General features: G+C 35.1%; 1 protein-coding gene across 3 annotated transcripts; it reads left to right on the top strand.

The window, feature by feature from the left end:
• Positions 1-7,756: 7,756 nt before the first annotated feature.
• On the top strand, positions 7,757-26,309 carry POGLUT2 (protein O-glucosyltransferase 2). 3 transcript variants are annotated; one of them, XM_074191990.1, is made up of 11 exons: positions 7,758-8,005; positions 8,153-8,417; positions 9,782-9,987; positions 12,959-13,164; positions 13,781-13,858; positions 16,764-16,936; positions 17,139-17,376; positions 19,691-19,900; positions 21,150-21,239; positions 22,219-22,326; positions 26,082-26,309. In XM_074191990.1, exons 2-11 carry the CDS (start codon positions 8,236-8,238, stop codon positions 26,097-26,099), a joined length of 1,509 nt encoding a protein of 502 aa, XP_074048091.1. In that variant the 5' UTR covers positions 7,758-8,005; positions 8,153-8,235; the 3' UTR covers positions 26,100-26,309. The 3 variants fall into 3 exon arrangements, with proteins under 3 accessions (XP_074048090.1, XP_074048091.1, XP_074048092.1); XM_074191989.1 differs by lacking the exon at positions 26,082-26,309 and having other exon boundaries at positions 7,757-8,005; positions 22,219-26,075; XM_074191991.1 differs by lacking the exons at positions 7,758-8,005; positions 8,153-8,417; positions 26,082-26,309 and adding an exon at positions 12,730-12,765 and having other exon boundaries at positions 9,901-9,987; positions 22,219-26,075.
• Positions 26,310-26,603: the final 294 nt, after the last annotated feature.

The following is a 26,603-nucleotide window of genomic DNA, read 5'->3' as shown; positions in this document are numbered from 1 at the left end:
GGTTGGCTAAGTAAGAGAAGGGGTGGAGAAAGGCCCAGCCTGTCAGAGGATGCAGGGACAGACCGCCCAGTCCCCAGCACCGGAAGCTGAGGGCCCCCTTCCCAAATGGGGGGCCGGAGGGAGGGTCGGAGGAAGATGCTCGGGCTTACTGTGAAGTCGCGGTTTTCTGCCAGCTTCTGTTGTCCCCGGGGAAAGGTCACAGTGGCTGCTGCAGGAAAGGTTGTACGCATCTGTATTCCTTTATTCACTAAAGCAAAAATGAACTCTGCTTGGAAGAGGCCGGGTCCCAATGCCTACTGTCTAACCCTAGCTAAGCTCGGGGCAGCCAGTGGGGAGGGGAAAGACAGAAGTAGCAACTGGACCAGTTCTGGCTCCGAACCTGAAAAGGGACGCGGATAAAGGAAATGTAGGAGAAAGCAGACTTAGATGACGAAAGGCTCCAGCGGATTTAATAGGACTTGATGCTTCAAGACCTTTCCTCAAATTTCTTCTTAGTTCCAATAGCTATAGCAGATTCAGATTGGGGCATTTGAAATCTTCAAGTTGACTAAAGACTGTGCTACCAAAAGATTGATTGAAGAAACCATCTGCCATTCAGAAAGTATTTATTAAATCCTTACTATGTGAGAAACCCTTTGCTAATGAGTTAAGAGTGGCATGAAGTTTGACATAGATTGTAAAGAATTTTAAGTCATGTCCCCCTTTCCCTATTTTGAAGTCCCTGTGATAATATTAAAAGACGAAAGGACTCATTTTACAAGTCAGCCCTCATAGATTTTTTTTTAAAGATCTTTCTTTGTGGTGGATGAAACCTGAAAGGACTGAAGATTCAAAAGTTTGATCTCCTAATGCTATCAATTTATTAAGCAATACAGGCCAATTGCCTAACAGATTGGAACCAGGTGTCTTCCTCAGCTCAGGGCTGATTTGTTAGGCAAATGGCCTGCATTAATTAAGTGATAGTCTCAGATGATCAAACCTCTGTTTTCCTCATTCACTTCATCTTTCACCTGCTACAATTTTTGACCATACTAGGTGGAGTCAGAATCAGACCCCAGGTCAATAGCCTTCCTTTAGCACTCTACAATGCTACAATTTCTCTTAAGGACTTTTTCTTAGACTACTGCCCCTAGAGGTTCTGCTCTTGATATCTATTTCTTCCTTTTTTTTTTTTTTTTTTTTGCAAGGCAAATGGGGTTAAGTGTCTTGCCCACGGTCACACAGCTAGGTAATTATTAAGTGTCTGGAGGGCAGATTTGAATTTGGGTACTCCTGATTCCAGGGCCAGTGCTCTATCCACTGCACCACCTAGCTTCCCTGATATCTATTTCTTTTGAGCTAAGGTAAGGTTTAGGTTTAGTTTTAGATTTAGTTTGTCATCAGGATGACATGGTTAAGATTTAGATTAAGTTTAAATTTAGGTTAACTTTACCCCAGGGACTGGCACAATTTAGGTATGGATCCACATCAGGGATTCCCAAAGTTTGGATGAGGCACCTAGGTGGTACAGTGGATAGAGTGCTAGGCCTGAAGTCTGAAAAGCTAATGTTCCTAAATTCAAAACTGGTCTTAGACATTTAACTCACTGTGTGACCCTAGGCAATTCACTTAAGCCTGTTTGCCTCAGTTTCTTTATCTGTAAAATTATTTGGAGAAGGAAGAAAATGACCAACCATTCCAGGATCTTTTCCAAGAAAACCCCAAGTGGGGTCACAAAGAAATAATTAAACACAAATTTCAAAATTTTAGAAAATCACTAAACTACTCAATCATCAATCATTTATTAAACATCTATTATATCCTAGTTCTGAGAATGTAGGAACAAAGATTAAATTTTAAAGGAGACAGTTGTGTAGTGCAATGGAGAGGGTCCTGAGCCTGCAGTTAAGAAGACCTGAGTTCAAATATCTCAGATACTGTATTTCCCTACATACTCTTTTTCAAAAAAATTTAGGGTCTAAAAACTGGGAGCATTTTATACAGTTGTTGTAGATTTTTTTTTACTTGAGTTACCCACTTTTTCACACTTCTTGTTTCATATATGTTACCAATATATTAGGTTACATTTTGACATGTTATTCCCAGAAATGGCTGAGAAAAGATTTTTGTACAGGGCTGAATTCAAGTTAAAAGGAATTCAGCTTGCAAATGTGAATGGAGGGCGGCTAGGTGGCGTAGTAGATAAAGCACCAGCCTTGGAGTCAGGAGTACCTGGGTTCAAATCCAGTCTCAGTCACTTAATAATTACCTAGCTGTGTGGCCTTGAGCAAGCCACTTAACCACATTTGCCTTGCAAAAAACCTAAAAAAAAAAAAGTGAATGGAAATCATGGTGCTACACATGCTGTTGGTCCTCCTCCAAATCCGAGACTGGCTACAAGAAGAAGAAACCCTCCTGAAAAGCACCATGCCAGAAGAAGGCCATGAGAGGCAAGTCAGGGAAATGGCCTGAGTTACAGAGGGAATTGAAGATATGGATTGAAGAGCAAAGGGCAAGTGGAATTCCTGTGTCCACAAAGATGTTTCAGCATGAGGCAAGAAGAATTGCTGATAAAAAAAGAAAAAGATGTGACTGATTTCAAAGGAGGACACAATTGGTGCATCAGGTTCTTGAAATGGAATGGACTAAGCATATGTCCAAGCACCAGACTTGCCCAGGGAGTACTTGTGGTCAAACACAGACCAGAGCATAGGCAGGAGAGCAGTCAGAGCCTCTCCTAAGACAGCAATTTGTCATCAAACACAGATGAGGACAAGCTAATGGATGGGAGCTTTGACAATGATGAGTGGTATGAATTTTTATGATGAATAAAACTTGAGTTCAATAACTTTATGTAATACATTTTTTTCAAATTTCAGGCCCCAAAATTAAGGTGCATCTTATACATGGGGAATAAGGTACTTACTTCCTGTATGTATGAACCTGGGCAAGTCACTTAACCTCTGTTTGCCTTAATCCCCTGGAAAAGGAAAAGGCAAACCACTACAGTATCTTTGTCAAGAAAACTCCATGGACAATAGTAGGATCAATAGGCTTGGGTTAGGGGGATGGAGGAAGTTTAAAGTAGATTGAGTCTGCCCCAGGAATTTGGGAGGTTTAGGTTCAAAATGGGTTTACCCCAATGGAGACCAGATAGCAATTTTTTTTAAAGTATTGTAGTGGGCATTCTTGTTCAGATATGGGTTGAACATGTTGGCCTTTGAGGTTCTTTCTAACTCTGATTTTCCTCCAATGGAACAGGAAATATAATTACTAGTGTTTTGTTTTCTTGGATGAGACATGATTTCATTTAAATGAGATCTAAGATTTAGAGATTAATGACCTTTGTAATCATCTAGACTAATAGCGATCCCCCAGAAAGTCAAAGGTCAAGGTCTTTGGTCAAAAGAAGTACTAAGTTACATTTTCAAAACATCACTCTTTCCATTTCATGATGCTGTCCTTCAGTAACATCTAGTATGCAAACTCCCTCTATCAGTGCTTGTCCATACCTATTTCAGAAGTTGACTGGGTATATTGAGAAGTTAAACGATGAATATGTGGTCTCATGTGTAAAAGGTAGGATTTGATTCTAGGTCTTCCTATTTCTAAGATAAATTCTCTAACCATGATAGTATACTTTCTAACTAATCTCATTTAAAAGAAGAAGAAATAGAGACTCATGGGTATTAAGTGATTTGCCCAAGTAGTAAAGCAGGGGTTTGAATCTAGAAATGTATGATTCTAAGTACTTTGTGATTTATCACTAGACTATGTTCATCTTTTTTTCTTAAAGCACTCATTTTAATTTCAGATGAGATTTGATTCTTGTATCCAGTTTCTCATTTTATCAGTTTGACCCCAGGGCCTGATCAATGTAAAAATGTGAGGGTTAAAACCTCTAAGGCTTCCTTCCTTATGATTCTCCACAAACCCCATTGGGTCCCAATCGATTTTCCAACCATCTTTCATTCCAGAGTTCCCACTCTTTTTTTTGATAAGCTTTTCAAGTCTTCCTGAGCTGATTTTTCCCTTGGAAGAAGGGTGAATCATATCTGATTCCTTTGTGTGGCCAAAGACTTCTTTGGTAACTAATAGTTTAAGTGAAACTTAAACTACACAGTGGGAGTATTGGAAAGAGAGAAGCATTGAGAACCCTTTGATTGCCTGTTTCCCATTGTTTTTAGCAATAAACACCTTCAGCAAACCTCCAGAATCATGTGGGCATATTTTTGGGAACAGGAGGATAGTAAAGAAACTGAGATTATTTATTCCAAGGAAGAAGGACAAGAGCAAAACCCTGTTCAAAGCAATAGGTGCCTGCAGTTGAAAGGCAACTCCTTGAATTCAATGAGAAGAAACAAATAGAGGTGCTTAGACATCTAGCCTGGGACCAAAAAGTTTTTCTGAGAATTACACCCCTAACAGCTCCTAACTCTTCAATTCCTGGGTGCTTTATCCTATTTCCACAGCTTTCCCTTCCCATGCCTCAGCTGGAGTTTTCATCTCTACCCTCCAAGCTCTCTGTAAACCACAAACCCACAGAATAACAAAAATGCAGAATTGTAAGAGACCCCAGAAACCAGCTAATCCAATTCAATCCCAAACGAAATTTCAGCGAAATGGTCACTTCTGAAAACTTCCAAGGAGCAGAAATTTTGAGACATTTCTAATTGTTATAGAGGAAGAGTAAGCATAGATTCTTTGTCAACTACTACCCATTCTTCCTGGTCCTGCCTGCTTGGGCCAAACAGAAAGAAATCTAATCCTCCTTCCATGCTAGACCTTCAAATATTTGAAGACAGTTATTAATGTTTCTCCTGATTCTTCTTTTCTCTTGGCTAAATATGTCCATGTTCTTCAACTAATCTTATACATAGCTGCAAGACCTTTCATCAGCCTAATTATCTGTTTCTGGACACTTGTCAGTGTCATTTTTAAGCTGTGGCAGTCCAGACTGATGGTAGTATTCTAGATGAGATCTGAGTAAAGTAGAGAGTTCAATGGAACTTTCACCTTGTTCTTGGAACCTAGCTATCTATGCCTTAATGTTGAAAACTTCTGCCTCAACTTGTAGAACCTGTATCTACAGTTTGGAGCTGGTAGAATTCTTTTCTTGCTCTTTGGCAGATAATGAGAGTATAAGGAACGTGTGTCAGAACTTTCAAGAGTAAGGGGAGATGTATTCCTATATCCTGATTTAGAATTTTGAATTCAATTGTACAAAGAAGCAACACTCATGGTAGTTAGCTGTGTCTTAGTGGAAAGAATCCCCCAAATTATGAAGCTAGAAAACTGGGTTCTAGCTCTGTGTCTGCCACTGATTTGGCAGATGACCTTGGGCACTCAACTTTCTTTTTCTGGGTCTCAATTTCCTTGTCTCAAATGGGAATTAATTAAGTAACCTCTAAGTCTCATCTAGCTGAAAATGGCTATCCATTGGTATTTTTTATCCCTTCGATTTCTAAATTCAATGATTAGATATAACACAAGTCCTGTATCTTGAGTTCTCTATGGGTCAAAAGGGCTTTTATCAGCCACCTTGGGAATCTGACCACCATATTTACCATTGCTTCTGTAGGAACATACACTCTGCATTACAAGGAATCCACTTTTAAGCACAAACTTAATAGAGTTTGAGCATCCTTAATTTCTTTTAATACAAATTCATCAGCTTCTTTTAATATTAGACATTTAATTGAAGTCTTTCACTTTACTCAGAAAATTAAATCTTAAAATATGGTGAATGTATTATGGATTATATATAAATCTCTCATGTTCAGGTCACTCTTTAATATTGCTAAAATGAACACTTATCCCAAAGAGATAGGAAAATAGGAAAATGTTATTGCCTTAATTTTAGTGATAGACCAAAAGCTTAGATTTGCTAAAGGTGCCACAATAAGGTATTATTAAAGGTGGCATAAAAATAAAAAATTATAGAATTCTAAATCTGTGCAATATCTGTATTAGAATTTGTGGAAGGCTCAAAACTACATGAATCATGTACATGCAGTCACACAAACAACCCCCCACCCCCCACTCCCCACAGTTTAAGATATCAAGTTAGGAATAGTTGTATTTGTTGCACTAGGAATTAGAGTTTTTCTCACTAAGGGTAAGGTTTTATCTAACTAACAAAGTCAGAATTATCATAACATAGGTTATTATGCAAAAAAAGGGAGCTGGGTTGCTGAATTCCAAAGTTCTTGACTTGATTAAGCCTTTATGAAACCCATTTGTTAAAAATGAAGTTATTTTGAAAAAGATGTGGTCTGAAAAATATCACTTTCCATTTAGTCAGATATCCTAATTTTAATTGTTAGTTAGCATTATGAATCACCTTCTTCTATAATGTAGATTGTTTTGGAAAGAGATAATCATGTCAATCAACAGAGCATTAAAGAGAATTCATCAAAAATTAAAATAAAATTCTTTGTTGAAACAAGTTTCTTCTATTTATCTTATGCTTTGTATTATATATCTACCATTAATAACTAACAACACTCTCTACCTAAAAAGAAAGTAATAATTTTGCATTCCCCTTTGAAGAGCAAAGAAGATACTTAAGGGAGAATTGGTAGATGGACTCATATTGTAAGCATGTAGTAGGTGCTTAATAAATGTTTATTTCATGTAGGGATGCCAAACCCACTGCTATATGTTAATAATATATAGTAATCTGATAATACATAGCAAAGCTTTATTTATGAAGGAGATGATACCCAGTGGAGAGCACTGTAATGTGCAATGTTCTTGTCTTCTTTCATATAGGAATTTAGAATCAGAGACTCAAACTAAACTCTGAAATTCTTTGTGTTCCTACTTTTTATACTTAGACAGCTAGAAAGAATCTTCTGAAGAAAACTGAATAGAAACTTGAATAAATCTGATGAATAGAACTATTAAACAGTTTTCTCTATCATTTCTTCTCTTATAATCTGACTCTGAATCTAGGTGTTCCTACCTTCTAAGCCACTACTTAAGAAGCAACATTAATTATTACATTAAAAAAAAACTTAAATATTTTTTTCTTCAACTTTTAGCAGATTTTACCCTTCTAAGATAAGTAGGAACCTGGGTCCACTGATGATACTTGTTTATTGTGAGGTCTTAGATTAAGACCCTTCTCTAGGCTATGCAATGGGGAGGAGCCTGTAGTATACAAATTTAAGACCAACCCAGTTAGTAGGTAGCTCCTGCTTGCCTAATGAAGGAGACCTCTGGTCACTACAATACCCCAACTTTGTCTAAAAATACTACAACTTCCACAATGCAATCTTTCCTTCCCTCTCTCCCTCTCTCATTGTCTCACTTAAATCCTGTCCTACAGGACTCTGGGAACTGAAGTTTCTTTTCCTATTTCCAGAAGACTCTCCACGTCCACTATCTTTTGAGGGTAGTAAGGAAGAGAAAAGATATTCCTTTCTGAAGTATTCAATTCTGCAATTAAGAATCACTCAATTTCAAAGTGATGCTTTGTTCAAATTTAAGTTCTGATCCATGACTATAGAGATATTCAATGATTATAAAAGTGTAAATTTCTAAGAGGTGAGTTTTGGAGAAGCATATAGGGTTCTTTGTGACTCCAGGCTGCAGTGCTTCATATTCTGAATACTGATTAGAATTAATGATATTTTTTCTTCTCGCTAAAAACAGGTATTGTGTGGAATAAATGAGATTCTGCTAAATGCTATCCCTCAGATCTCCACTATTTCAATTACGTGAACTACAGATCCCAGAATGCCCCTGAAGTCAAAGATATGTTTAACAATTACATCCGTCTGGAAAAGAGATTATTTAGCTAGTCTGAGAACAGAGCCAATCACTTTTGTATTCATCTTTGGCTGGTCTTGGAGGCCCACTCACCCAAGGTGATGCTCTGGCTGCAAGCGTGTAAAAGAAAAGTTAATTTTATTCATTGCAGAAGGAACGGTGTGGTATTTAGTTGAATCCTCTGCAGGGTTAGCATACTTTAAAGAGAATCCCCATCTCCTGCGGGTAACTCTCCTGGAGTAAAGTAGAGGTATTTGAACTTTGCATTATTATTATTTATTATTATTATTGTTGTTGTTTTTGTTGTTGTTAAGGAAAATTGACTTCGAATGTACTTGCTGTTGCAATTAGCTGATGTGTTTGCAGCTATAACTGGTGAATGAACGTTTCTTCACAGGACGAAGTGGCACGTTCCCTACTGGTGCTGACTGCATTAGAAGCTTCATTGTCAGTGTGCTGTTTCAACAATAAATTTTGTAAATGTTTAGCATTTTGTTGCTTTGCTACCTCTTTCTGGGAACAACTCCAGCATTTGCTGCAAACGGTGAAGAGCAACAACTAAACCCAGAAAACTGTTTGATATGGGGACCTGGCCTAAAAGCCAATGTTGTTCTGCCTGCCCGGTATTTCTATATTCAGGCTGTGGATTCCTCAGGTCAGAAGTAAGTAAGTTAGATTCTCCTTAATTTTATTTTTGAGCATGGCTTAAATCCAACTTAATTTCATAGGTTATTTCCGGGAAGTGGGGGGAAAGAGGAAGGGAGGAAACAAGTGAAATTCTTCAAACAAATTTTATTTTTTAGAATTTTCAGATTTTAAAAAAAATTCTGAATTCCTCTATAGCAAATACTGTTAACCTTATATATGCCAGTTCTCCCACCTTCTACCTTTAATTGGCCAATAAAGCCTGACCACCAAACCTTTTATTGACACATTTTCTTAAACATGATAGAGAATTATCAAGAACTTGGAAACCCCTCTGTTTCACCCTAATCCTTCAATATTTCATTTGCATAGTGAGAACCTCCTTTGTTTTAAAATCTCTTAACTTTTTCAGCAGTAAGAATGAATAAGTTTTTGGGAAGCAGAGATCAGGTTTTTTACTTTCTTTGTAATCACAGTGATTACTTACAGTGCCTGACATGTGGTAGGTGCTTAATAAACACTTTTAGACTGATTGATTCATGTTTAAGACATCTAAAATCAATTTCGACCCAATTTTTAATCTAGATTACAAGCTTCATTTCAGCTCCATCTAGTGGTCTGCCCTTGAAGTTAAACATGTCCAAGGAAAACTGCAAAATTATTTCTAACAGAGAGGTAGCAAAGTATGAAGTCCCTGAATTATTGTTAGAAGAGAAATATCACCACTGTAAGAGGTTCATTTTGCCAAGTTTTTAATAGTCAATGATTTTAAAATCCCTAGTAATGAATGTTCTTCTAAGAGTTCTGTAGAAGCAGAATCTTTGGATGGGCCAGTTAATACAGATATAGAAAAGTTTGTTTTTGAATAGGAACATTAATTTTAAATGCTCTATTTGGTTTTAAAATTAAAGGATGGTGACTTTGGTCATCATATTATTTGATTGCTCAGATATTCAGAAAAATCAATGTCCTAATATATATATATATATATATGTATGTATTATAGCTCACTAATCATTCTTTTTTAAGATCTTCGCTTCTGTTTGTTTAAAGTAGTTATATGCAAGATTAATCTTGTTCACATAGATATGTCAAACACTTTTCTTGGAAAGTTTTCTATTGCAAACATCATTGCTTCCTCAACTGCCTTTTCTCCATCTTTCTGCATCTGTGGTACATTTTTGCTACTTCTGTACCAGAAGTATTTATCAGAAAATGAAAAGGAGAGAATAAAATAAAAGGCAAAGGAGAGTAATAAAGGCTCTTTATTATCATGATTAAGCTACAAATTTCCTGTGGACACAATTTGGAGAACGGTTAGAGAACTTTATTAATAGATGATTTTTATGTCCTTATAAACTTGTCATAATTCCTGTTATAGGTTCACTTCCTCTCCAGGTGAAAAGGTATTCCATGTTAAGATCTCAGCTCCAGATGAACAGTTCACACGAGTTGGCGTACAGGTTTTGGACCGAAAGGATGGATCCTTCATTGTGAGATACAGAATGTATGCAAGCTATAAAAATCTAAAGATAGAAGTTAAATTCCAGGGTCAGCATGTAGCCAAGTCTCCATATATTTTGAAAGGTAATTAAGAAATGATTAATTGCAGCAATTTTGCATATTTCTTGAAAACCCAGAAACAAATAATAATTTCTAATTCCTTGATAGAAACATTTAGAAACATAAACATTTTATTTTGAAGACCCTTACTAAGTCATTTGAAATAGAAAATGTAGTACACTTCTATAATCTCTGCTATCCTAGAGACTGAGGCTGATGTATTGCTTGAGCTTGGGATTTCTGAGCCATAGTAAATTGATCATCTGTATTAAGTCTGACATTCATTTAGCTAACCTAGGGACTGGGTTAGCTAAAAAGGTGCAAATGGGCCCAGATTAGAAGCAGCGTGTCTAAAAACTCCCATGCCGGAGTGGCTAGGTGGCGCAGTGGATAGAGCACCAGCCCTGGAGTCAGGAGGACCTGAGTTCAAATCCAACCTCAGACACTTAATAATTACCTAGCTGTATGGCCTTGGGCAAGCCACTTAACCCCTTTGCCTTGCAAACAAAAAAAGAACCTAAAAAAAAAACTCCCATGCCAGTCAATAATGAAATCTGTAACTATGGCACACCTAATCTGAAAGAGATAAGGGAACTAGGCCGCCAAAAAAAGAATAAATTAAAGTGAATTCATATGAAAGTAATGCTTGAGAAACTTGACAAAAAGAAAAAAGTTCTTCCAAGACTGGATCAGAAAAGAATTTATAGCTTAGCTAAAGAAGAATGAGAATATTTAGATAAAAAAAAGTACAATCTATGAAGGAAAAACTAGACAAATAAGCAATTGTGGTTTTATTTTCTCATAAAAATTCACCATTATTTCATGGATGTATATACTATCAAATGTTAAAATCACAACAAGCCCTCCATCTATTATTAAACTGTCTTCATGGTTCTTGGCATTCTTCCCCCCACCTCCAATAACCCCCTAGAGAGTGGGCAATCTTCCCCTGAACCTAACTAGCTTGGTCTTGGCAGCTAAGTGAGGAAAACCAAATATTTTTGCAGCTACAACATGACATGTTTATAGATTGTAAAACAGTTTGATAATTTTTAAGTTATTCAGTCATTTTTAATAAAAGATATTTATGACCATAAATATGGCCACTTTTTCTTCTCCTACCCAATATTTCATTAAATATTAAATGATGTTCACAGCACTGTGCAAGAAACTGTGGAGAATATAAAGGAATTTACAATCTAATTACAACTTATTTCACCCAAATCACTTAGAATAGGTTGAATAATATTGGGGAAGCAAAGATCATTTTAAAATTTCTAAGGAGGGTGTCATCATGTCTACCTAAAAAGTGAAGAATTACAAAACTTTATGCTCCTTGAACTGACACAATTGGCAGTTCTTGAGAAAGACATAACCTCTTTTTCAACAAGTAAAATAAGAAAATAATGATGCATTTCCCAAAGGGAAATTCAAATTCAGGATAGAAAATGGCCCAATAAGTAGTTATTTGACAGTTTAGAATTTTAAATTTGTAGTCAGAATGTTGGGAAAAGTAATTGCCTTCATAGTTTAAGCATTCCTGATTTCATTAATGTGGATATGCTTGCTAATGCAAATACTTCTACATCTTAGTAGACTGTCTTCTTGAGTTTTGTAGTCAAAAAAGGGTCAGCTGAGAAAAACCACATGTCCCAATATTTATCTATTCAGTTACTTGGACAATAGATATGTAATCTGAATCCTTGGGTAGATTAAAACCTTTCCAGCTTGAAAGAACCTATCTGGGGTTATGATGCTCTTTTTTTTTTCAGGTAGTGGAGTTAACTTACCCAAGGTCACACAGTTAGGTAATTATTATGAGTCTGAGGTTGGATTTGAACTCAGATCCTATGATATTCTTTTATAGAATTTTGGGATATAGAGTCATTTTCATTCCTTATTGACACATCAAAATAGGATTTTAGTTAGATAAGGACAATTTATTAAGTGAATATTAAAACTTGGTGACTGTAATTTCCAGAGGAAACCCAAAAGCTGGATGATCGGGGGAAAAAAGAAGTAAGGGTGTGATTTTGGGTTTTTTTTATTTTTTTGTCATTTTAATGGGTAGAGAGAGAAAGTAGTTATTTGATAATTAAAATAAAATTAAAAGAGAAAAAAAGAAATGAAGATATTGAAATAGTCTAGGGCTTTAAATTTTCAGCAAGAAAATTGTTAATATTTAGCAGTAATTCTTTACCTTTGAATAACATTTCATAGTTTACAAGGTGCTTTTACAACTCATATGGCTACAATTAATTTTCAGGTTTTCTGATTTTGTTTTCCACACTTTTCATTATAGTATGCTGCCTTTCTGTCAATTCATTTTCTTACTCCCAAAGTGTAAACTATAAATTTAGATATATATAATCTCTCCAATCACTCTATGAATTAAGTTCAGTTCAGGGTTTCATGAAAATCACAGGAACAATCTTAGTCTTCTTTTAAAAATATGTACCCATTAAAATTGTTTACTATCAATAATACAAAATTTAATCCTAAATAGAAGTAGCCCTTTATTTAGACAATATATTTTAATATTAACAAAGTATCCTAACCCTACCAATTACTACCTGAATGACTTAAGACCCAGTATCAATCTACTCTATTAAGTTCCCTAAAGATACAATCATTCTTACTTTTAATATAAGCACTTGTCCTTGGTGGTGGTAACAGTTGTCTTCTTGCTTAACTCAGTGGGGATCACGACTTGAACTCAAAAGGACAGCACAATTGTAACATAATCTTTTTTTTAACACATTACAGAATTTGGTATATAATGGATTCTTCTTGACCCCCCAGGTAAGTTTGGTTACTAGAAAAATTGGCACTAAAATATTCTAGCATAATAATATAATATTTAATAATCTATCATTCCCCTCTAATTTGTCCAAAATTTTTTTTAATGTAATGGTTGTAATGTATTGTGAATGTAAGAATACTAAATGACATAATTGCTGCTAAACTTTGATATATGACTTGTATATGTAATTAGGACCTGTCTACCATGAAAACTGTAACTGTCCTATTGAAGACAGTGCTATCTGGCTAGAGGAGATGAACTGCCCTCAAAGCATCCCCCAGATCCAGAGAGACCTTGCACCTTTCCCCACAGTGGATCCAGATAAGATTGCAGTAGAAATACCACAGAGGTTTGGACAAAGACAGAGCTTGTGCCACTATACCTTAAAAGATAACAAGGTACTGTTAAAAGGAATATTCTATGTTTGGTCCTTTGCATTGATTAAAGAGGTAAAACCTAGCTAAGAGAAAGTTTAAAAAGGAGTTTATTAACAACAAGAAAGAATGTATTGGTGGGTAAGTGCTGGGACTCCCCAGCTTTAACAGGTGACCAGCTTTTATAGATAAGAGTAAACATCTTCCTTTTTAGGGCAAAGATAGTTTGATTGGATTATTCCATTGTGAGGAGGTGGAGTAAGTGCTGCCTTAGTTCTTTATGTATTTTGATCAGTCCAGGATTTTAATTAAGAGATGGGATAAATGAGTATGAGTATCATTATGAGGAGATGGAATTAGCAATGAAAATAATACCATTAGTAGATTTAGTGCAGTGTCCTTGCATGCAGGACCACCCTTCCTAAAGTCAAGGAAGATTAAAACATGGAGGGTCACTGAATTTACACAGTACAATAATATATGAAGTAATGTTCTTCATTTCTTTTCTACTATTATTATTTTGTATCATGTATATTATATATATAACTAGGATTTTATAAAAATAGCAATATCATATTACTTTCTTCTTCTTAAAGCGATATGTTTTGACTGGTATGACTGATTTAAAATTTTCTTTCAGATTTATATAAAGACTCATGGTGAACATGTAGGTTTTAGGATTTTCATGGATGCCATACTACTTTCTTTGACCAGAAAAGTAAGTATATTTTATCTCTTGATTAAAATACCCATCTCAAATGCTTCTTTCTATGTAATATTATAGACTGTTAAATATCACTGGTGTTCTGTATTATAGCATTGTTTAAATATTTTCCTTACAGTCCAAATCAGAGGACAACCTCATAGATTAAACAGCCATAAAATGAAATATTTTGGATTCTTCAATATGTAAAGCCTACATGCATTGAGAGGGGATAGGATGAAGATTTTAGTGTAATATTTTGACATCCATATATAAATAATTAATATTAGACTTGCTGATGAAAGACACCAACTGTTGATTCCACAAACTTGTCTATTAGACGTCTCCAATTGGATTTTTCCATTGTTCAAAATTTTAAAAAAAAATTTTCCCCCAAAACCACCTTCCCTGGTTAACAGCCATATTTCCATTGAAAACTCCACCTAGTCACCTAAGTTCACAATCATTCTCAGCTCTGCCTTCACCTTTCTCCTCTATCTAACCTATAGCTAAGGCTTGTCAATAATACTTCCACAATCTGATATCATTCCTTTCTATCTAGTCATGTGGCAACTATGCTAGTTCAGGACCTCGTTACCTTTTATTTGGACCAATATAATGGCCTGTAGATTGCAGAATTTCTATCTCCCTGCCCTAGTCTCTCCAATTCATCCTCCACACATATAGTAAATTGATATAAATATGTATATATATGTGTATATATATATATATATATATATATATACACATATACATTTTAGGTTTTTGCAAGGCAAATGGGGTTAAGTGGCTTGCCCAAGGCCACACAGCTAGGTAATTATTAAGTGTCTGAGACTGGATTTGAACCCAGGTACTCCTGACTCCAAGGCCAGTGCCTATCCACAACACCACCTAGCCGCCCCGCAAATTGATATATTTTTTTTCATTTCCTTATCTTTATTTTTTTTGTAAGGCAATGTGGTTAAGTGACTTGCCCAAGGTCACACAGCTAGGTCTGAGACCAGATTTGAACTCAGTTCCTCCAGGGGTGGTGCTCTATCCACCTCATCACCACAAATTGATATTCTTAAACCTAAATTCTTACCATGTCACTCTCCTGCTCAGGAAACTCCAGGAACATCCAGTTGCCTCTAGAATAAAAACAAAATTTCCTATGAAATTTTAAACCACTCACACTGTAGTTGCTGCTTTACCTTTCCAAATTTTTTGTACATTTCTCTCCTTATAGCACTTTATATTGCAATCAAAGTGATCCTCATGCTGTTGTTATACACATTTACAGCTCCTCTCTCTTTTTCCTTTGAACCAGATGTCCTCAGTATCTGAAATAACTGGCTCTTCACCTCAGCCACCCTGAAATGAGTTATGAGCTTCCTTCAGCTCAAATGCTACTTATAAGAAATTTTTGCTGATTCCCTAAATAGCTCGTCCCCCCAAATTATCTTGTATCTCCTTTGTATAATGTATCTCTTATCTATTTGATTGATACTCCATACCCTTTTCCCCCATATAAGTTCCTTGAGGGCAAGAGGCATTTTATTTTTGTCTCCTCATTCCTAATACTAGCACAGTGCCTGCTGCATAGTAAGGATTTAATAAATGCTTGTTCAGTTAATTATTGAATCAGTCAAATATTCAACAAATATTTATTGAATCAAAGACATTTGTTCTGTTTTATTTCCTTGTTTTATAATGTATAATGTAAATGAAATAATCAGTCAAACAACAAACATTTGTAAAGCACTTCCATGGTCAGGGCAAATAGGTCGGAGGATCACAATGCACTCAACAAATATTATGCAAGTATGGAACTATATAAGAAGAATTCTTATCTCTCTTTTGTAGAAGAAACAATGAATATTGTAGCATAGTAAGAGAATCAGCTGAGAGATAGAAACAGAGGTGTCGGGGAGAGAGGGGAGAATAACTCCTTTGCTTTGAGTACTAGGTTGAGTTTTTAATTCTTCTCTCCTACTAACACAATGGAAATCTCGCTTGGGAAATAAATCTACTTTACAAGTAAAAAAATATAAACATAAATATATGGTTTCCTGATCTATAAAATGGAATAATAACATCTGCCCTATCAATCCCAGCAGAGCTATTTAACAAGCTAATAAGATCATTTAAGCAATGCTTTGTAAATGATATATAAAAGTAAATTATTTTAAAAAAATCAAATGCCAGAACCTCTAATTCTATCACTAATACAAATGGTAATCCCTCTAAAATTTGGTAGATAAGTCTGAGAGACTTGCCTGAGGCTCACAAGAAGTTAATTGCCTTGCTTAGAGTTACAGAACCATTAAATATCAGAGTTCAGATTTGAAGCAAGGTGCTTCTGACTCCATCTTCATTCTGTTCTGCCTCATTATTAAGATAAAGAAAATAGGCTTTATATAATGCAGTGAATATTAATTTTTTTCAGCCAGTAGAAAAATAACTGGTTATATTTTTCATGATGTAAAGATAAATGTTAGATCAAAAACTGAATTTTTAACTTGTTTTCAAAGCATATCTACGAGTCCAGTATGTCCCCCCATACCAGTCTCTTTTCTTCCTAACTTCTTCCTCTTCCTCCCAATTCTTTCCCTCTCCTTTTTTCCACATTCCTTCCCTTGCTTCTCCATCTCCCTCCCTCTCTAAAGAGATTTCTTATTTTATTGTTATTAAGTTATTCGGATTTTCTTTTGTAGAAAAAAATATGGATCTTTTTTTAGAGAAACATTTGTCAATCAAAATTAGTAATGGAAACTCAGTGATTCCAGGCCAAGTAAATTTAATAGAAAGAATAATTCCACCTTTTCATTGGATTTTCATTTCTGATTTGACTGATAAAATAGTATTCTAAGAAAAAACTATGAAACAACTAATTATTCTAATATCAGTAAATCACCAGAATTAATTTTTATTTTCTTAGGTGAAAATGCCAGATGTTGAGTTTTTTGTTAATTTAGGAGATTGGCCTTTGGAGAAAAGGAAATCCAATGCAAACCTACATCCCATATTTTCCTGGTGTGGATCTACTGATTCCAAAGATATTGTGATGCCAACCTATGATTTGACTGACTCTGTTTTAGAAACTATGGGCCGGTAAGAAGTCACTTAAAGTTTTCTCAGAGCAGGAGTTTTGTTTCTCTACTGACTATTATCCTAATAAAACATTGATCTATGAGTTATTCATTCTGTGATTATTTAGGATTATGTAATTATATGATTTCTAATACGTAAAACTTGTGAATCAATGATATGACAATTTTAGAGGGAAAATTCTTTTGATTTTTCTATCTTCTAGAGTGAGTTTGGATATGATGTCTGTCCAAGCTAACACAGGACCCCCATGGGAAAACAAAAATACTACAGCCCTCTGGAGAGGACGAGACAGCCGGAAAGAAAGACTTGAGCTTGTAAAACTCAGTAGAAAACATCCAGAACTTATAGATGCTGCTTTTACCAACTTTTTCTTTTTTAAACACGATGAAAGTTTATATGGGCCTATTGTGAAGCACATTTCATTTTTTGATTTCTTTAAGGTAAGACATCATTGTTTTCATAACTTTTTCTCAGGGGTTTTAATTTTTGTAATTAACTTTTGTAATTCTCAAATGTTTATCTTCATTTAAATTCTAAATTTTGTTTTATTAAAGCATTTTGCCCATAAAACCTTAAACCCATTCTCTCTTTTCCCAAAGCCACACACACACACACACACACACACACACACACACACACACACACACACACACATATATTATTTATAACTGGCTCAGGATAAGAATTATTGGCCTCCAGGTGGCTATTCCCAAGTCCTTTGGGGGAAACATACTAGCCTCAGGCCAATTGCCTTATCACCACTGTTTCGCTAAGAGCAAAAGGGGCTAACATGAATTGCTCTTAGTATGGAGAATAGCCTCATCCCACCAAATCCTTTTCCAGTCTGTGGAATAATTCACATTAGGCTTACTGAGTAATCTTTGAAAATTCTGTGGTGGTGATAGAGGAAGGAGGCAAGCAGATGAACCAAGGTAAGATGCTAACTCTGTGATTAGGAACCTGCATATATACTGGGTTTTCCATGCCAGCATGTCTTATTGCCTGTAATATTTCTTTTTTTGTGTGTGAAATTATCAATCATCAGCAAACACAACATTTTTACTATGCAAAGAATAAAGGAATTTTTATAAGAAACTGAATTGTAACAGTTTGCTTTGGTATATATTAAATTTAACAAGATAATAACAAAATTCTCTTATCTGTATCCCCTTCTGCACTTTTTTATGTTTTCGTCTGTGCATTTAAAAAATATTTTTAGGGGGGTTTTTTTGGCAAGGCAAATGGGGTTAAATGACTTGCCCAAGGCCACACAGCTGAGTAATTATTAAGTGTCTGAGGGCAGATTTGAACTCAGGTACTCCTGACTCCAGGGTCAGTGCTCTATCCACTGTGACACCTAGCTGCCACTAAAAAAATATTTTACTGGGTGTTTTTTGTTGCATATGTTTCATTACCTACTGGTCAATCATCCTTCCACAACTCCCCAATAGAACCCCTTCCATATAGATAAAGACACATATATAATTCAGCAAAGCAAATCAACATGTTGACCATGGCTGTGAATTCACATCTAAGTCTATCCTCTGACAAGAGATGAAAGGTATTTTTAATTATCAGTCTTTTGAAGTCATTATTGTTCATTGCTTTGATCAGAGAATGGAAGTCTTTTAAAGTTGTTTTCCTTAAAATTATTTTTTGCTGCCATTGAGATAATGTTCTCTTGTTTTTGCTCATTTCACTTCACATTAATTTGTTTTTATAATTAAAATTACATGTTTGACTTTTTTAGTTCTACCCTTTTTATTAATCATTAAATGTTTTGTTACATATCTCCTACCATTGACAGCTGCACAAAACATTTATGAGGCACTTTAGATTAAGGTACTGTGCTAGGTGCAGAGAATACAAAAAGTTCTATCAAATCTATTTTTCTGAATTTGTGTTGCAAAGAATTCACAACATGAATTTGTTTAGCCATTTTCCAGATGATAGGCTTCTATTTTCCAAATTTTTTTCTTATTACAAAATATACAAATACAAAATTAAAAAATTAAAAAAATACAAAAATATTAACACATATTTGGATTATTATGTTGTTGATTGCTGAACTATATCCCTATAATTAGTATTTCTGGGTCAGGGGCTATACAATTTAATGACTTTTTTTAATATATAAATTGTTCCAGTTTTTTTTATTCCAAATGTGGTCAAACCAACTAACCCACAGTTCTATAAAGTGTACATTAGTGTAACTACTTTACTTCTGAGTTCTCAAGGGCCTCTATTATTTTCACTAACTTTTTTATTTTTTCAATCCAAAATATTTTCTATATATTAGAAGTTTCCAGTTATAATAGTTCTGTAAGCATTCCAGTTTTCAAGCTCTTTTGTCCCAAGGCTTGTTATTCCCAGAAGACATTTGTGTTGCCATCTGGTGTTTAAGAGAGACAGAACGTGATCTCATTAGGCACACATGTGAAATAAATAAACCACTACAGCCATTATATTTTCACAAATAGACATAATATTCCTTACTCTGTCACCTTCTGAGTAAAATCTCCCATTAAAAAAAAAAAGTTCTTTCAAAGTTAGCCTTGTTGCTGATTTTGTGATCTCAGGTCAGCATCCAAATTGAACATTTAGTTCCCAGTTAGTATACATGGAACAATAGAACATGAACATGATAACATTAACTGAATGGTGAAAGGGGGGGAATCATTTGCTCAAACTGTGTCTGGGGGAGTGAGAAGGAAACCTAATTGCAATTCTTGTCTGGTGTATCTTGTTTTACAGCACAAGTATCAGATTAATGTAGATGGTACTGTTGCAGCATACCGGCTGCCTTATCTACTAGTTGGCAACAGTGTTGTGCTAAAGCAAGACTCTATTTATTATGAACACTTTTACCAAGAACTGCAGCCTTGGAAACATTACATACCAGTGGAAAGCAACCTGAGTGATCTATTGGAAAAACTTCAATGGGCTAAAGACCATGATGAAGAGGTAAGGCAAAACTTTCATCATCTCAATTCAACAACTATGTATTAAGCATTGACTGTATGCAGAGCAATGTGATAGATGAGAAGGTGAAGATTTGAAATATTATTAAGAAATATTTTAGTTTTGGTTTTGTTTGTTTTTTTTGTAATAGAATAGGGTTTGTATTTACCCAAGGTCACACAAACTTGGTAATTATTAACTGTTTGAGGCTGGATTTGAACTCAGGTTCTCCTGACCTAGGGCCAGTACTCTATCTTCTATGCCTCCTACCTGCCCCAAATTAGTGGTAGAAATATTGTTTAGAAATTTGTTAAGAGTCTATTACCAAACCCTCTGCTAAGTGGTAAAGATATAAAAATGAAAACAAAAGTTTTTGCTCTCAAATTGTTTTCAACCTAGTGGAGAAAGATAATACTCAAAAGAAAACTAAAAAGGAGGAGTGGAGGAAGGTGGGAAGAGAAAAATGTACTGGGAGAGGGACTCAAAGGAGAAGTCTAGAAAATTGGTAATTTAAATGTTCTGGATCTAGCAAGTCTTGGGATCATATTGTGTAGACCTCCTCCAGAAAAGAATAAACTTTTCCCCCATGGAAGCTATTTTAATTTCCCTCCTCTTCCACCCTCATAGTTTACACTGGAGGAGAAACTCAGTCTAATTCCCCACTACATATATGTTCACCAAAAATCTAGCGTTAAGTTGTATGCATTTCATAATCAGTGACTTTGTAGTATGTAAACCAGCAGCAGCTATGCTATCTAATACAGCAAATGGATCACTGCCAGTGGCAAGAAAATGAAGGGATCATTAGGCATTTTGATAGGAAGCTAGCACTCCTCCACCCGTAAGGGGATAATTGTAGTTTTCATTAGAAATGAGAAGTTTTAGGAAAGCACCCTCTAAAATAATTGCTCACTAAAAGGCATAGAATTGAAATTGAGTTCTTATTCATTTCATGAAATGTCTTCTCATTTATTTTATATATCCTTAGGGAGGGAGAAATTTCTTCCAATTCTTGTTTGGTATTTTTCTCTCTAATTTGAATTCCCAAACCACCTTGCTTTAATATGCCTTTGCTTGGTCTGTGAGGAGAATTAAACATTTCCTTTCCCAGATAAAAATCCCTGTCTATGCCATCTTCTGTTTTTCTGACTTCCCTCATTACTTTGATGAATACATTGGAACATTTTATTCACTTCAAAAAAGAAAGCTAGTTGTAAAGTTATATAAAAATGAATAATGTTTTTCTCCATAGGCAAAGGCAATAGCAAAAGCAGGACAAGAATTTGCAAGAAACAACCTCATGGGTGATAACATATTTTGTTATTATTTCAAGCTTTTCCAGGTCAGTATTTGCAAAGGTGATATAAACAAAACTTATGGTGTAAATACTTCCATGGTATAGGTGATATTCTGCTAGATAATTTGTAAACTCACACACACAATCGTATAACTATATCTTTTTGTAATTGTGAATGATAGAAAATCAGGGACACATTATACATAATCAAAAAACCAAAGGACAAATAATGGAAAAGGTCACTATAAATTGGGAATATGCAGTTAACCTTAGGGAATAAGTGGTGATCTATTTATCAATGAATTGGTCTGTAATGTGTTTCTTGTGAAATATTTGCTACAATAAGGTCTCTTTAAACACTATAAATCATATTTTGACTCTTTGCTATGCTTCTTTAAAAACAATCAGGGAAAAAAACTAGGAAATTGTTGCCATAGATGGAAATTATTAGGGCTAGCAATCTAAACACAATTGATAATAAAATCTGACAACATGAAAAGTCTAATGCAGAGCAAGTAGTAATAAATAATATGGACTTAATGGATCCCTGTGTCCAGAATCTGTTTCAGGATTGAAAAATGCAATGTAGCTTTACTCTAGTGTGCATTAAAGCTTGATATAGCAAGGGTCTCTAAGAATGTGCTTCCGAACACCCATTTTTTTCTTTTAATTTAGAAGGTAGTGCAGGGTGCTGTCCCTGCCTCACTTGGGGGTTCCTCCCTCTAGGTGGCAAATGGGACAGCCCCCTTCATCCCATGGGACTCCCCACTAGGCTGCTGGGGAATGTGATCCCCCAACCTCTTCCCCAAGGGTGGGACCCAATGTAGCAGGGACAGCACTGACTGTGATGGGTGAGGGATTTTACCATATCAGAAGTCTGTGGCAAGACACTTGTTAGGTTAGATTCAATTTAATTCAGCAAACATTTACTGCATAAAAGTAAAATTCTAACATATTCAATTCCTCAAAAGGTATTGGAAGTTCTGTATCTTAGAATGGAAATGTAGTATTCTTTTTTAACTAGGAATATGCTAGTTTACAAGTGACTGAACCCAAAGTTCGAGATGGCATGGAGAAGGTGGAATCTCAGTCTGAAGATGACCTCTTTCCCTGTAATTGCCATAGAAAAATGGTAGGTTCGGCTATTGTTCCATTTCACCAAACTGTGCTTCTTCTGACTTTACTCTTTGTACTGTTACTGGTGATGCTATTCATTTATTCTCCTATGGTGATATCCTTGACTCACTCACTCACTCACTCCAAATCCAGTTTGCCATGTCCCTTTAATTATACTTCCATAATACTTTCTCACATCTGTCCCCTATTCGAATTGCCATTCCTAATATGAGATTTCATGGATGAATCTTTGGAATACATAAATTGGGGGTGGCTAGGAGGCGCAGTGGATAAAGCACCAGCCCTGAAGTCAGGAGTACCTGGGTTCAAATCTGGTCTCAGACACTTAATAATGACCTAGCTGTGTGGCCTTGGGCAAGCCACTAAACCCCATTTGCCTTGCAAAAAAACCTAAAAATATATAAAGTTGGAATACATAAATTGAATCTAATCAATGTATTAATTACCACCTTTTAGATCAGGTTAAGATCTGATTCAGAATTTTCCCTAGCACATTTTAATTTTACCCACAAAGACAAAATGAGAAGCTTTGTTAAATGTATAGAAATCAAACTGTGTTATGGTTATGATATTCCTTTGACATACCTGCCTTAGTAACCTACAGTGTTAGTCTGGCACAATAGTTAGAACAAGGTTAGCTTTGGTTTCTTCTTCCCAGAAAGGCATGTCTCAGATCAGTATAAAGGGAAAAAAATCTTTGCAATAGATCAATCTAAAAGCATAATAGTCTGTTTGGAGAAATGTTTCTCATTACTAGAGATCTTAAAACAGAAGTTTAATAATCACAATGATTGTAGCTATAATACTATCCAGAATATGTGTAATGCTTTAAGATTTACAAAATGCTTTACATAAATTTCCCTCTTTGATTCTCTGGACAATCCTGTGAGAAGGTGCCTTTATTTTCTCCAATTTGTAGCAAAGGATCTTGAGGCTCACAGAGGTTAAATGACTTACCCAGTCATACAGTCAATATATGTATAGTATGGAATTTTGACTTGGATCTTCCAGATTCCAAGCCAGGCATTTGATCCATTGCTGGGTCTTAGCTGTCTAATTAGCTGATCACCTGTGCAATTATGTTTCATTGATGTTAGGCAGGAAAGTCTATTCAGGTTCATTTAGAACTAGTTAATTGCAGAAATACTGCTGAAGAGAAATAAAATGATAACTTGAGACATAGTATGGTCAAGGGAAATGTTTGTTGGTTTTAAAGTATTCCTGAGGGGGCGGCTAGGTTGCATAGTGGATAGAGCACTGGCCCTGGAGTCCGTAGTACCTGAGTTCAAATCCAGCCTCAGACACTTAAGAATTACCTAGCTGTGTGGCCTTGGGCAAGCCACTTAACCCCATTGCCTTGCAAAAAAAACCTAAAAATAAAAAAAATAAAGTATTCCTGAGATGAGATTGCTTATTTTCAAAAAAGTGAAAAAAAGAAGCCAGAAGAAAGGGAGAAATTCAAGATTATAAAGCAAGATAGGGTAATAATTGCTCTAGTAAGATTGAAAGGCAAACTGAAAGGGTTAGTGTTGGCAGAGATAAGCAGTACCGTATCCTCAGAGATTAGAAGAAAAGAGAAAAGGATAAGAGAAGAATAAAATAGGTTTTGGGCTATAGAGTTAGGAAAATGAGGAAGTTCATAATAGATGTTCTCAATTTCCTTTATAAATAGGAGGGTAGGCCATCTGTCAGGAGGGAAAAGGATTGGACAATAGATTGGAGCCTAACTTTGAAAAAACCACTGTGGAGAGTTTGTTAGAGAATTAATCAGAGATAAATAAAAGGATTACTTTGCTCTACTATTTGCCCAGGCAGCTAGATGAAGTAGTGAATTGAGACCCCACTTTCTGAGTTCAAATCTGGCTTCAGACACTCAACTGTGTGAGCCTGGGCAAATCCCCTAACCCTGTTGGTCTCAGTTTCCATCACTAAAATGAGTAGGAGAAGGAAATGGCAAACCACTCCAGTATCTTTGCCCAGAAAACTCTAAGCTGGGGTCACAAATTGATGGATCCATCCAGCATATTTTTTCAATGATTCAGGAGATGCCCAATGATGAGAGTGAGTAAAGGTATCAAATATGTCAAAATAAAGGATTCAATGACAGAGGACAGATTCCTTTTGAATAAAAACACATATATATATATATATATATATATATATATATATATATATATGCATATATATTCATTAGATCTTTCTCGTGTGCCTTAACCACTGAAGTTTCATGAGGGTCCTAACCTTCCAACAATATTTTTTGTTTCCTTCTTCTTTTTGGAAAGTTGTCATTCTTTGTCTCTTTAGATCATCTCTCTCTTTCCTAAACTTAATCACTGAATGGGCTTTGCCTCATTCAAACTGATCTGAGGGAAAGACCTAGCTTTAAAAATCAGGTCTTACTGAATCCAGGACCATCCCCAGTCATAATGATGCATGTCTGTTCACTGGCTCCAGATGGCTCCAGATGAGAAAGTGAAGCTGATAACTTTGCACAGCACCATGTCATATAAATCTAACTCACTTGCAAGTTATGGCATCACCTCCCTTAAATCACGATCCTCCTTGAGAAAAAAGGACAAACAACAACAGATATAGGGATTCGGATCTTGTGAAAAGGTCAAATCAACATTTTATTAAAAGTCTATGAGATCAAAAAAAATGTTAAAAATCTATGAGATCAAGGGTTGCGTTTTCTAGAATCTTATGTAAAATTTATTAGTAGAATATATATAAAGACCTCTATGTTTTGAAAGTGAATAGACATCTAATAATATCTATTTTATTATATCTTTAATGCTTGAAGACTATATTTCATTTTTTAAAATAGATTAAATGATTTCTCCTGTAAGTATTGATAGTTTTGCAGAATTGATTTTGAGGGACCATATTCCTGGATTCTACAAACTCTTATCATTTTTAAATTTCAATTAGAGCCAGAGTTTCTCCTTAAGAATGAGTCTTGTATTATTATTTTTCTCTTTTAGGTCCCTATTGCAATGATAATATGAAAAAGTTATGTTACCCACATTCATATTGGCTAGTCATTCATCCCTCTACACTAGCATAATGGTCTTAATTTGGGGGGGGTGTTATTTTTATAATGTAAGGTTATACCTACAATTGTTATAATTATTGCATAATCTACCACTCAGTCAACCTTCTCTAGTTTATCCTTGTGGTAAACTCACCAGAGACTTGGACGCAATTGATAGGAAATTAGAGGAAGGAAAGAAGGAAGAAAAAGAGATTAGCTATTCTACATAATGAGATTATAATTATACCCCACATACATCACTTAGGCAAAGTAAGGACTGGGAAGAACTGCCTGTCTCCCACACCCTGCCTGTTTTATGATTGAAGGTAAATATAGAAAAACTTAGAAATTATCAAGTCTGAGACTTGCATATGGGAAAAGGAATTCCCCTGGTTTCAGTTGCCTAAAATCACACATCCAAATATTTGACAATATTATAATCAAAGACAGAACTAAAACCCAGTTCTCCTTATTCCTTATCCCTCTTCCTTCTTCTTTCTTCCTTCTATATTATCTTTTCTCCATAGTGACAGTTCTTGGCATTCATTTTCACCCAATTTCTTCCATACAAAATGTTTACCTTGGGTCCAGAGGCCCCATAGTGAGAACCCCCATTCTCCTTTCTATTTTACACACTAAGGAACAATTTTAAAAATACAAAAATAGGAATTAAAATATTGTGTAGATATTAATAACTTTATTCTTTGTCATTTCAGGCCAAAGATGAACTCTGAAGTTAAGAAATGTCTTTTCTTGAAATGCTGGTGCTCAGAATAGTTCCTCAAGGAAAAAAAGATTATTTTTATTAGAGTACTTAAGGGAACAAAAAAAAAACCTTTGCAGTGCAATATTTCATACAGGAAAAGACAATTTTTTTCTTTTATTATGCAGTGTTATTCTCAGAACTTTAAAACATTTTTACAGTTTTGTAATAAAAGAATAAAATCATCAATATGTTAAAAGTCTTGTGATGAATTGTTAATTATATCTTCAAAATGAAATAATTTTTCAAAAAAAGTAAGTTCAGGGTTTTTCTCAAGATGAACTTGTCATTTCAGGAAATATATATTCATTCTTTCAAGTTACTAGTAATTCTCATAGTACTAAATATTAAAAGTAATTTTGAAGAGTAGAATCTTAGAATCAAAGAAATATTTTAATCAAATTTCACTTTTTAATTATCATTCATTTTTTCTTTCTCTCAAATCTACCACCTCCCAAATTGGTTAAAGAAAAAA

This window comes from Macrotis lagotis, chromosome 6 (genome assembly GCF_037893015.1).
Source record: "Macrotis lagotis isolate mMagLag1 chromosome 6, bilby.v1.9.chrom.fasta, whole genome shotgun sequence".
Classification (NCBI taxonomy): domain Eukaryota; kingdom Metazoa; phylum Chordata; class Mammalia; order Peramelemorphia; family Peramelidae; genus Macrotis; species Macrotis lagotis.
This window is presented reverse-complemented; position numbering and strand designations above follow the sequence as displayed.